At 35.2% G+C, this 12,892-nt stretch overlaps 1 protein-coding gene across 1 annotated transcript in view; it reads right to left on the reverse strand.

Moving 5' to 3' along the window:
- The window catches only part of LOC133178063 (fibrocystin-L-like), an 84,567-nt gene that overhangs the window by 8,528 nt on the left and 63,147 nt on the right, over positions 1–12,892 (reverse strand). Inside the window, exons 42-50 of the mRNA XM_061312830.1 lie at positions 12,202–12,435; positions 11,621–11,917; positions 9,809–10,234; positions 9,362–9,527; positions 7,961–8,193; positions 7,177–7,419; positions 6,342–6,905; positions 3,184–3,494; positions 2,230–2,601 (exon numbers count right to left, since the gene is read on the reverse strand). Coding sequence (XP_061168814.1) covers positions 2,230–2,601; positions 3,184–3,494; positions 6,342–6,905; positions 7,177–7,419; positions 7,961–8,193; positions 9,362–9,527; positions 9,809–10,234; positions 11,621–11,917; positions 12,202–12,435 — 2,846 coding nt within the window. The remainder of the gene's footprint in view (positions 1–2,229; positions 2,602–3,183; positions 3,495–6,341; positions 6,906–7,176; positions 7,420–7,960; positions 8,194–9,361; positions 9,528–9,808; positions 10,235–11,620; positions 11,918–12,201; positions 12,436–12,892) is intronic.

Below are 12,892 nucleotides of genomic sequence, written 5' to 3' on the forward strand. Positions count from 1 at the left end.
ATTTAGTAACTACTAATAAAAATTGAAATAAATCCATGCCAATATTTTTATGACAATGTGTTTCAATCAATTCAGTCAATTACATGATAGAATCAATCAACCAGTCTGACTCTCTTGACCCTCATGGATAATATGTAATTATAGCTGTTAAGGGAAGTAACTCAAAAATAGAGATCGGTGCCGGTATGTCCTTGTCTTGTTTCTATATTTACATTTTTAGCTAAAATATCTAGAAGTCATAGGAAATGAAAATAGATAATACATATAAAACAAAAACCATATGAAATAAGTGAGTTTTGGAGAAATATTATGGCGAAAAATTATGTAGGTCCCTTTTATCAACATTTTACATAGGAAATGCATTGAGAATTGCAAAAACACTGATTTGACAAAATCTAAAAAAAAAAAAAAAAAAGAAGAAGGTTGGCTTGGTAGGTTAATCAATCCAGAATATAGCCTGTTTATTAAAATTAAAACTACTCTCAAGAGTTCTTGAAAAATTCTATACGAGAAGTTGTCTAAGCAAGAACTCGAAAACGGTAAGACACCAAACTTACATGAGCAACAGTCCTTAAGATGTAGGCAAAACCATTTGGGTTCAGAGCGTCAGCCGTCACTTCCAGTCGTCACAGGAAGTGATAAAAGAAATAGAAAATTTCAACTTTTCTTTTTTTAATTAAAAATTGCATCACTTTATTGCATCTTTTTCGCAGATTCGAAAGATGTTGGTCCCACCGGAAACAAGATCTACAATTTCCGGTTATATGAGATAAACTAAATAATTTGAGCATTTTACTTTCCAATAAATATTCTTTATAGATAAAGTATTTGAAATGAATTTTAAATATGTTATTCAGAGTGCAAATGTCTAGAGTAACCTTGAAAACGTCAACTTCCGGTTTAAGGAAATAGCACGTTGGATTTTCACGCTGACGACCAGGGTTAAATTTCCAGAGTGTCTGAATTTCTTTTATCAATTTTTCAGCTTGAATTCTCGTTTTTATTTTCAGAATCGGACGGAAGACCTCTCATTGCTCGCAATGAGTTTCTAGTGTTTATTCATTATTATTATATCTCTACTGATTTTTTCCCTATATAACATTATATCGTTAGATGTGGCTAATTCCCTAGAAATTGTTATGAATGGACTAATCCCTGTATGTTAGTCAAGTGAGCTAATCCCCACATCAAAAGCAAATTCCCGGTTATCTGTAATCCTCTAGATTTTACTTTTACATTGGTATGATATGTGAATGGACTAATCCCCGTGTGTTAGTTCAGTGAGCTAATCCCTGCTATGAAATCACGCTTTCTGAATCCTCTAAATTTTACATTTGCATCGGTATAATAAAACAGTTAAAAGCATATCATTGCAGGAGTTAGCAAGATTCCAGTTCCCCTCGACCAGGACTATTTCCCTCGGCTTCGCCTCAGGAAATAGCCCTTACCTTGGGGAACAGGAATCTTGCTAACTTCCTCAATGATATACTTTAACTGTATAATAATTCACAAATATAAATCAATACATTACATATACCCCCAGTTGACTTTTTCTATATAAATGCGTACCCTCAGGTATGTATCCTACATAAATACACACCCCAAGGTTGATATATAAATGCATACCCTCTATCCTCAAAATAGACTATTCCTATATAAATACTGTATAATAGGTATTTTTTTGCAGCTGAAAATTTTTGCGATTTGACCCCTGAAAGGTAGCAATTTAATTTTTACATTTTTAATTTCTGCGGTTGCATTATACGGCAGAAAATTTTTTTGTGGGAAATGACCACCAAATGTTAAATTGGCAGAATACTGCATCATTTTACATATTTTAAGTTTTACAGGACCCTGCATCAGGTGAATTAGAATCGATAAGGATCGAGGCCTGCTACTCTTCTCTGTTTCAGTTAATTTTTGTGAATTGTTTTCATATCATTTATTTCATACCCTGGTAAGCTTAAAAATAATTTAATATACAGTTATTAGTTATAATTTTACACATTACAGCAGGTGAAAAACTACCTTAACATACGCACCACTTACAGCATATTGGAATAAATGATGATGCGATTACAAAATATCTTAATGTTTTAAGAATATTTTGCGATTATAATTTTTGCGTATTTCTCCTATCCGCAAAATACCATAAAAATTTGACAACTGCAGAAAATACCCATTATACGGTACATAAATCAAGCTGATTGTTCTGAAATAAATACATACCCTCCAGTTGACCTGTTTTATGACTTGAGATGTGACTTTATCACGAAGCTCTAGATCCACAGTCATGTAAGAATTTTCTAATGGATCTGAGGTTATGTTGACAATATCCACCACAATAGACCGTCGTGTCACGGATATATTGGAAGAAGACAATGAAAAGCTTGCGACGACTGGATAAGTAACAACAAAGTCAATAATGTACCCTGAGCCCATGTGACTGATGGCAAGGTCTGTAAAGTTAGCCCATCCATTGTTGTATTTGGCAGTCCTTTCACCCAGCAACTGGGCTGCAGGATCACCAGTACCATTCCTCAACGTGGCAGTGATTTCCCATGGGTTTACATTGGTACCAAGTTTGTTGACTACATTTCCCTGTTCATGAAATAGTCAATTTTCTTGATATGTACACAATTGTTTTATATTGTATAAAATTCTGAATTAAAGTTACACAGTGAGTTAAAATCATCTGTTTCTTTTATCACAAAGGGAAAGATTTATGAAAAATATGAGTTAAGCAAAGTTTTTACAAACTCAACTGCACTGTAAAGCAAGAAAGATTGTCAGAAAAACAAAGGTCGTATCTACTGTATCAATGTTATTGTCCATGTCAAGGTCACATGACTTTTATTTTTAGTATAAAACTTGTACACAACATTGAATTGGAGCAAGCAAAGGTGAGGAATATGTTCTTATAATCTTTTTTTGAAGATTCTATAGTAGATTACTTATGTACAAATTTGAAAATGTTTTGTTGAAATTTTTTAGAGCTATCATGTCACAAAAAAAGTATTGATGGACAGACAGACAATGGGATTTCTGTTTAGGTCCTTCACATTTTCCTGCTGGGCCCTAATTAACATTTTTTGTCTTCCTTTTATCATTTATAAAGTGACACAACAATAATGTTGAATCTAATAAAATTACCAAGTAAGCAATATTTTTTTCACAACTTACATTGGCATCATAGACTTGCAGTTTGGGTTGACTTGAGAAAGGTGCTCCTTCATGTATGGGTATAACAGGGGTGTATAGCCTCATCAAATTAGGCTGAACCAGTTCCTGATAACGTTCTTCATTTGTCTCCTCCGCCATTTTTTGCCAGTTTGGGTCAGTAGGGTCAGGAGGAGGCTCAGAAATTGAAGCACCGGTGATGTTAACCAGGCTACGTAAAGTAGTTCCTAGCTGCACCTCGTTCACTATGGTCGTGGTGATGTTTTGTAGCTCACCAGATGACAGATCTCCAGCATCCGCAGTGGAATTTACCTCTTTGATTTTAAAAGAAAATCAAAACAATATTATATTATGACAAATTGTTTCTTTATGGTTATCAAGCTTTGAAAACATTCAATATTACTTGTCAATGACCAGCTGCAGAATATCATTTCCTTTTCAGCTCACCTGAGCTGAAGGCTCAAGTGAGCTTTTCAGATCGAAATTTGTCCGTTGTCTGTCGTCGTTGTCGTTGTAAACTTTTCACAATTTCATCTTCTTCTCCAGAACTACTGGGCAAATTTCAACCAAACTTGACAAAGAGTATCCTTGGGTAAAGGGGATTCAAGTTTGTTCAAATGAAGGGCCACACCCTCTTCCAAGGGGAGATAATTACAAATTAGTGAAAAAATAATGGCATCATTTAAAAATCTTCTTCTCAAGAACCACTGGGCCAGGAAAGATGAAACTCAAGTGGAATCATCCTCAGGTAGTGTAGATTTAAATTTGTTCAAATCATGACCCCCGGGGGTAGTGTGGGGCCACAATGGACAATCAAAGTTTTACATAGGAATATATAGGGGAAATTTTTTAAAAATCTTCTTCTCAAGAACAGCAAGGCCAAGATTGGTCATATTTATATGGAGGCATCCTCAGGTGGAATAGATTTAAGTTTGTTCAAATCATGACCCCCTGAGGTAGGGTGGGGCCACAATATAAGATCAAAGTTTTACATAGGAGTATATTGGAAAAAAAATTAAAAATCTTCTTCTCAACACAGCAAAGCCATGATCGAGAACCACTGGGCCAGGAAATATGAAACTCATGTGTAATCATCCTCAGGTAGTGTAAATTCAAGTTTATTCAAATCATTACTCCCAGGTGTAAGGTGTGGCGACAATGGACGATCAAAGTTTTACATTGGAATATATAGGAAAAATCTTTAAAAATCTTCTTCTCAAGAACAGCGAAGCCATGATTGGTCATATTTATATGGAAGCATCCTCAGGTAGTGTAGATTCAAATTTGTTCAAATCATGACCCCTGAGAGTAGGGTGGGGCCACAATGGACGGTAAAAGTTTTACATAGAGTATATAGGAAAAATCTTCTCAAGAACAGCATGATTGGTTATTTTCTATTCAGAAGTATCCTAGTAGTGTAGATTCATGTTTGATGAAAATCATGACCCCCTGGGGATAAGGTGGGGCCACAACTGATGATTAAAGTTATGCATAGGAATGCGTAGGAATTTTTAAAAAAAATCTTCTGAAGAATGACCCCTGGGGGTAGGGTGGGACCATAATGAAAGTTCAAACTTGTAGGGAAAAAAGTCACAGTTAGTCAAAGAAATATGTAAGCATCTTTAGCTAGTATAGATTCAATTTTGTTCAAATCATACCCCCCTTTTAGGGGTAGGTCAGGAGCACTTATGCATTAAAGCTTTTCAATACTGAACTGATTTTTGCTTTTTTCCTGGCCATGGTGCTCAGGTGAGCGATGTGGCCCATGGACCTCTTGTTTTAATAACCTTGAAGTGGTGCCCACAGTTGTAATATGACCTTATATCTTCTTTACAAATATTTTTGACAAAGATAGATGATAATAAAAAGATAAAATGCATCTTTTCTTTTTAAAAGATAAGAATTTGGAGCATTAAGATCACAGGTTCAAGATCCAGACAAAATAACTGTTCCTTATTCATTTCAGATATAATATTTTCAGGGATATTATCATTACTTATCCAGGGAAAAAAATTATCATTATCACAACTTACCAAGGAAGGGGTGATTATCACCACTTACCCTGGGGGTGGGGGGTGGTGGTATCATTATCACATCTTACCCTGGGAGGAAGGATTATCATTACTTACCCTGGGCGAGAGAGGGGATTATCATTACTTACCCTGGGAGAGAGAGGATTATCATTACTCACCCAGGGAGAGAGGATTATCATTACTTACCCTGGGCAAGAGAGGATTATCATTACTTACCAAGGGAGAGAGGATTATCATTACTTACCCTGGGAGAGAGAGGATTATCATTACTTACCCTGGGAGAGAGAGGATTATCATTACTTACCCTGGGAGAGAGAGGATTATCATTACTTACCCTGGGCGAGAGAGGGGATTATCATTACTTACCCTGGGAGAGAGAGGATTATCATTACTTACCCTGGGAGAGAGAGGATTATCATTATTTACCCTGGGAGAGAGAGAGGATTATCATTATTTACCCTGGGAGAGAGAGGATTATCATTACTTACCCTGGGAGAGAGAGGATTATCATTATTTACCCTGGGAGAGAGAGAGGATTATCATTATTTACCCTGGGAGAGAGAGGATTATCATTACTTACCCTGGGAGAGAGAGGATTATCATTACTTACCCTGGGTGAGAGAGGGGATTATCATTACTTACCCTGGGAGAGAGAGGATTATCATTATTTACCCTGGGAGAGAGAGAGGATTATCATTATTTACCCTGGGAGAGAGAGGATTATCATTATTTACCCTGGGAGAGAGAGGATTATCATTACTTACCCTGGGAGAGAGAGGATTATCATTACTTACCCAGGGAGAGAGAGGATTATCATTATTAACCCTGGGAGAGAGAGGATTATCATTACTTACCCTGGGAGAGAGAGGATTATCATTATTTACCCTGGGAGAGAGAGAGGATTATCATTATTTACCCTGGGAGAGAGAGGATTATCATTATTTACCCTGGGAGAGAGAGGATTATCATAACTTACCCTGGGAGAGAGAGGATTATCATTACTTACCCAGGGAGAGAGAGGATTATCATTATTAACCCTGGGAGAGAGAGGATTATCATTACTTACCCTGGGAGAGAGAGGATTATCATTACTTACCCTGGGAGAGAGAGAGGATTATCATTACTTACCCTGAGAAGGAGGATTACTGATTTCAATTTCTACTCCGGTTACAACATCAGTTGACCTCTTTCTACGACCTCTTGAAGATGATGTCTCTCTAACAATATTAGTGATGCGTACACGACTGGCATCAATATTTAAAAAGCTTGCCAAATTCATGACAATTCTGTCTCCATAAAATTCATCTGCTGGCATTGCTGGAATTTGGAAAGACACCATCACAGTCTTCACTGTTATGATTTCAACGGGATCAGGACCTTTGATCAACAGAGTAATGATGCCTGAATCCCTATTAAAATAACTGAGTCCTGATTTCTGCTGACACCCTGTAACATTTGGTTTGTAGAAATCTGGCTGCCCAATAGGGGGTGGATCAACCACATATCGTTTATCTATCCCTGCATACCGAGCATTGGGGGGCATTATAAATTCTCCATTGTGGTAGACATCCAATCTCCAGGGTTGGGAGTACCAGATAGACAGAGAGATACAGTCATTTGGCTTGGCATCCAGCAAAAAGAAGCGAGACTTTTGAGGAGAAACACTTGTGTAATGCAGCAAAAATTCTTTCTCTGAAATGGAAATTTATCATAAGAACTTTTTTATTGGGAGTAAAGTTTATTAAAAAACTTTTTTAAACAAAAGTCTTATTTCTGGAATTCATCAGATTACAATTCAAAGAGATGCCAGAGTTTTTCAGTTTGTTTTGGTAAAAAAAAAATCATTGAAAATACTTTAAATAATGTAGTCAGGGACAGTGCTACATTTTGATACGTTTATTATTGTTGATCAGACTTTATTTTAATTTAGGAACTAATGATACTTCTTTAATCCTTAACAAACCTGTAGCAACAATGGCTTGGAAGGTAGACAATCTCTTTCTGCATGTGTAGCCACTACACCAACCATGGTCCTGAGGGCCATTAATCAGGTCCAAATATCCCCCTCCAAGGATGGCCACTGGGGACAGTCGCCTGGTCTCTGTGTCTGCATCCATGCTCTCAATGACCAAACTCTTGTAGTTGAGGTCATGACACTCATAAGCCTGCCAGGCAGCCCGATACTGACAGTTTGACCTGATGATACCTGGAAAAATGACACTAGAAATGACAGTTAACATTTCAAACCAACAAGAGTAGTTTTTTTAAATTCAAGCACATGCATTGAAGCATTATTTATGGAACAAGAAAATCTCTTAATCTTTAGTTCTTAATTCTAATTCTTAAAAGTATAAGATTCTAATTCTTAAAAGTATAAGTGGAAATTTTTGCTAAATGCAAATTTAGTAATTTATCACCAAACATTGGTATATATTTTTAGCGAGAAGTAATCTTAGCGATTCTATAATGTCAAGAGAGATAACTATAACAACCAAGGACAGACATAAGTCAAAAACTTGATTTTGAATATCTCGAGTTTTATTTAACGTGTGCTTAAAAATATGCAGGTTTTTATAATGTGCCAATGTTAACATATGATGAAAATTTTGTTTCCTTATCAAAATTAATTCAAAAGTTATATTGATTTGAAATTTTGACTTAAGTCTGTTCTCAGTTTAATATGGTCTTGGAGCCAGAATGAATGGAAATAATCTGTACCAATATATATACACATAATGATGCTTCACCTTTGTGAGGAGCTATCTCATTAACAGGAATTCTGCTTCCATTGGATCTCACTAACATCTCCTTTGGGATTCTGTAGTCCCCTAATCCCATTTTGGGATTCCCACCCCATTCATATTCTGACTGTGGGATGATAAATCCAGAGGAGTTCAGGAATGTCCCATCTAGATCCTGAAGCAGACACTTCACCTTGGCATCACAAGCCATGTCCACACAATCAGCGGAATTTATCTTACTGTAAACAAAAAAAAGGACTAATAGTGTGGTAAATAATTAATTTACTAATTCCCTTTTTTACATAAAACAAATGGATTCTTACATGTGAAGAACAATAAAAATAATTTCACAAAATGCTAGGGCTGAGTAATAACAAAACTTGAGGGAAAAGTTATTCAGTGACATACTAACCTTCTCAATAAAAATACAGTTCAATAATTCTATAAAGATGTTAAAAACTAGAAATATGTCCATATTACATGAATGCCCTGCCCAATATACATTAGTATTGCAGCAGTAAAAGAAGAAGCACACCTATATATATTCTTTGGTCTGAGACTCGCTCATCTATTATTTAATGGCTTAAAAAAGTCTTGATGTTTAACGTTCATTATATCATATTTAGCAAATTTATATGATCTCTTATTAAAGATGAACTATGAGCAAAAAGAGGAAAACAAGTCATATCTAAAATCATAGGAAGTGTCCAGATCTAAGAACTTTTGACAAAATTCAATCCCTCTCACCAATCTGTCCCAGTGCACAAAGTTTTAAGAAAATATCTTGAACATTTTTTATGAAATCTTGGTACCAGTAACTCCAAAATGAAGGAAAAGTGAGGTACAGGTCATTAGAAAGGTCAAGGTAAGAAAATAATGACACGGTTGAATTGCTCTCACAGATTTGTATTTTCAAATGAGAAGTCTGATTTAAAAATCATTAAAAGTAATGTTGAAGGTCATGAGAAGGTCAAATCATAAGGAAGTTAGGAAGAGAAAACCATGACACAGTTGAAAAGCTCTTAATAATTACGACACAGTTGAATAGCTCTCAATAATTATGACACAGTTGAATAGCTCTCAATAATAAAGGCACAGTTGAATAGCTCTCAATAATTATGACACAGTTGAATAGCTCTCAACAATATGTATCAATTTGTGAATTTTTGGTTAAAATACCTTGAAAGTTACTTTGAAAATGTAAAGTGTGACCGATAGACAGAAGACAAACATGACAAATACTATGTGCCCCAGCCGTATTATGGTGAGGCATAAAAATTATTAGGGAATAGATATCAAACAGGAACATACCAATAAGCTGTGTGTATACATTATTACACATAACTAATAGAACCATCATTTTTTTTTAATTTGATTATGTACAGAATGCCAGTTTTAATATTTTACCCAATATCTGATCTCCAAAAGATAATCTTATTATCCTCCTCCACATTATAAAACTGAATCCTCTCTGTTATAAATGGGTGGTTTCCATCATCATTCTTTTTATTTGGGGCAACTGCGCGGTCACCTTCACTGTTGCATTTATTAGAAAACTTTGAAAATGTCACATCTAAGAAAAATAAAAGACAAAAAAGTACCTGTATCCTAATGTTTAATTTGTAAGTAAGTCTACTTATACAATGCACAAAATGAAGTGTCTACTAACAAAACAATTTTCAAATTCTAATATCCTTCAAAAAATGAATGTGTTTAACATTGAAATGGTATTCTGGTAAATTATTATGAGATATAACTACCCTACAACACAGTGTCTGGCTCTTATTAAAAAAAATATTTTTATTATTTCTGCATGAGGATCTGCACAATTAAAGCAAAAGAAATATTCCCTACCTTGCAAGTGGCATATTCCCTTGATGGCCTGGTAAGACATAATACCAGAGCAAGGCATGTTGGGACAAGCATTACTCCCAGAGGAAAATGTTGGCATGGTAACCCCAACCCGAATAGGGGAACTATGAAACTGCATTTTCTCTTGGCCTATGGCAATATTATCATCTGTCTTATCTCCTAGAGCAGTAGCACAATTCAGCTCATCAGATGTACCAATAATCAGAGAGTCTTTGACTTTGGCATACTTATTGGCATAGTTATGCCCAAGGGAGGCTGGACCCATAACAAACTGGAAAACACTGACTCCATTGTCAGCAGCCTTTAAATTTTCCACGGAGGAACTGGCAGGGCCAATGTAGAAAATGCCGTAGTCCAGGTTCTTCCACAATGTGAAAAATGAGTACTTTACACACTGTTTTAAATAATCTACAAGAAAAGAATTCATTAAGAAGTAGAAATTTATGTCTTTCATGAGAAATTAGAATTTTAATTTAAACAAGAGGCCCAGGGCCACATCGCTCACTTGAGCACTCTGGCTAGGAAAAAGCAGAAATCAGTTCAGTCTTGAAAAGTTTAAATATAAAAGTGGTTGATAGGGATGCTTTTAAGGTCAGACGATACGTTCCTCAAATTCCTGTTATGTAGATCTTCGTAATGTATGAAAAATATTCAAAATTTTAATTAGATTCTGATTTCTAAACCAGTTTCTAATCGTCCTTAAAAAATTCAAACACTAAAAAATTTGATATTGGCAAATTAAATTTTTTCCTAATGGATTATATAAGAAAAACTATCCTCTGGTATCTTGCACAAATGCCTGGTAAGGTACCTCAATTTTTTGTGAATAAACATGCTAAAGTAGCAATACTTCAATGACAAAATCTTGGAAAAAATTATATATTTTTGAGGAACGTATCATCTGTCCTTAAACTAATATGACAAATAATGGCTTTGCTGTTCTTAAGAAAAATTTTTTTATTGATATGTCCTTTGTATAACTATCCCCTGTTATGGCCCCTCTATTCTCCTGGGGGGTTACGATTTGAACAAATTTGAATCTACATTACCTGAGGATGCTTCCATTTAAATGTGACCAATCATGGTTTTGCTGTTTTTGAGAAGATTTTTAAAGATTTTTCCTATGTATTCCTATGTAAAACTTTGCTCGCCCATTGTGGCCCCACCCTACACCCGGGGGTCATGATTTGAACAAACTTGAATCCACACTATCTGAGGGTGCTTCCATATAAATATGACCAATCATGGCTTTCCTGTTCTTGAGAAGAAGATTTTAAAAAATTTTCCCTATATATTCCTATGTACAACTTCGATCGTCCATTGTGGCCCCACCCTACCCCCCGGGGTCATGATTTGAACAAACCTGAATCTACACTATCTGAGGATGCTTCCATATAAGTTTAATATTTTCAAGCACAGTGGTTCTTGAGAAGAAGATTTTTAAATGATGCCATTAATTTTTCATGAATTCATAATTATCTCCTCTTTGAAGAAGGCATGGCCCTTCATTTGAATAAACTTAAATCCCCTTTACCCAAGGATACTTTGTGGCAAGTTTGGTTGAAATTGGCCAAGTGGTTCTTGAGAAGAAGATGAAAATGTGAAAAGTTTACGACAACGGACAAATTCCGATCAGAAAAGCTCACTTGAGCCTTTGGCTCAGGTGAGCTAAAATAGATAATTATTATACATGGGCCAAGCATTTTTACAAAATTTTGCAATTGTTAGTCACAAACACTATAATAGTAAAACAATAAATTTTTATTTGTACTATATATTTAAAGTTTAGCAAACCTGGTAGAGGATCAATGGGCAACAACCCAACTCCAACCAAAGCAGTGTGCACAACATTTCCTCTCCAGGGGTTGATGGCCGACACATCACAGGGTTCTCCCGTGGTTCGAAATCCTAGCCTCTCTGCCCCACCAACATGGTTATCTTGTAAGATCAGATTAGTGGCTTTATGAAGGTTGAAGGCCCCATTGAATCGGAAGTTCGACGTTTCCTTGCGATCTTGGTAAGATCCCTCCCACTGTACTTTGGTCACAAAATTGTTTCTGATGATGGTACTATCACTCATAGATTCCACAGCTGAAATTTTCAATCAGTAGACACTTGAGAACCTCATTAACTCAAAATAATCCTACTAAAAGAATTTTGGGGTCTTTTCTTTTTAATGTAAAATTTTAAGCCCAATACAGATGCTAGGAGTATTTTTTTTTTACATGTGAAAGCAAAAACTAATTATCAGTAGATGCTTTAGTTGGAAATAAGTAAAAAATAAACATGTATCTAAATTTCTATTTCATTAAAGGGTACTGAAGTAACCTCAAAATCTGAATAGAACATAATATTATGAATTTTCTCCTACTTACCAAACCAGACAGTGTCAGCTATAACATTGTCCTCTATTGGTAGGTTATTAGTACCATAAGCCATGATAGCTGGTGAAAATCCTTTGTGGAAGGCACATTTCTTGACGTAGGAAGGTTTAATACTGGAAACTGTCCCGGCATCTACATAAGCAATGGAGCCTCGTGGATCAAAGGGCTCCACCCATCCCTCCTGCCCAGAGTGGTAAAATTCCACATTGGAAATACGTGCAAAACCTTAAAATTACAGAATCAAAGACTTTTCAGCAAATTTTTTCACTAGTATGCAGAAAAAGATATTATTAGCAAATTAATATTTTTTTTGTACAATGTATAAATAAGCTATAAGATTTAAAATTACTTTAAAAAACAAATAAATATATCGGGTTTCCTTGAAAAAAAGTATATCAGGTTGAATTTCAATCTTATACATGCATCTTTAGATTTTATTACATTAAATGTCTAAAGTTTACCACTTTTTCATCATTTTAATCAAATATGTGGACACTAAATAGATAGGTATACAAACAAATCAAGTTCAAAAATTTAAGCTCATCTTACTCCAAATTTAGTAAATTTAAATAATTTACAAACTATATTTCTCATTATAAATCAATACAAAAGCTTTGAATTCAATGTTAGCCTAGAGGTAACAGTAAGGGAGCATTACAGATGATACCCTTCTTTTTAGTCC

This window comes from Saccostrea echinata, unplaced genomic scaffold (assembly GCF_033153115.1).
Source record: "Saccostrea echinata isolate AGI-Se365-2 ecotype Australia unplaced genomic scaffold, CSIRO_AGI_Sech_v1 ptg000002l, whole genome shotgun sequence".
NCBI lineage: Eukaryota > Metazoa > Mollusca > Bivalvia > Ostreida > Ostreidae > Saccostrea > Saccostrea echinata.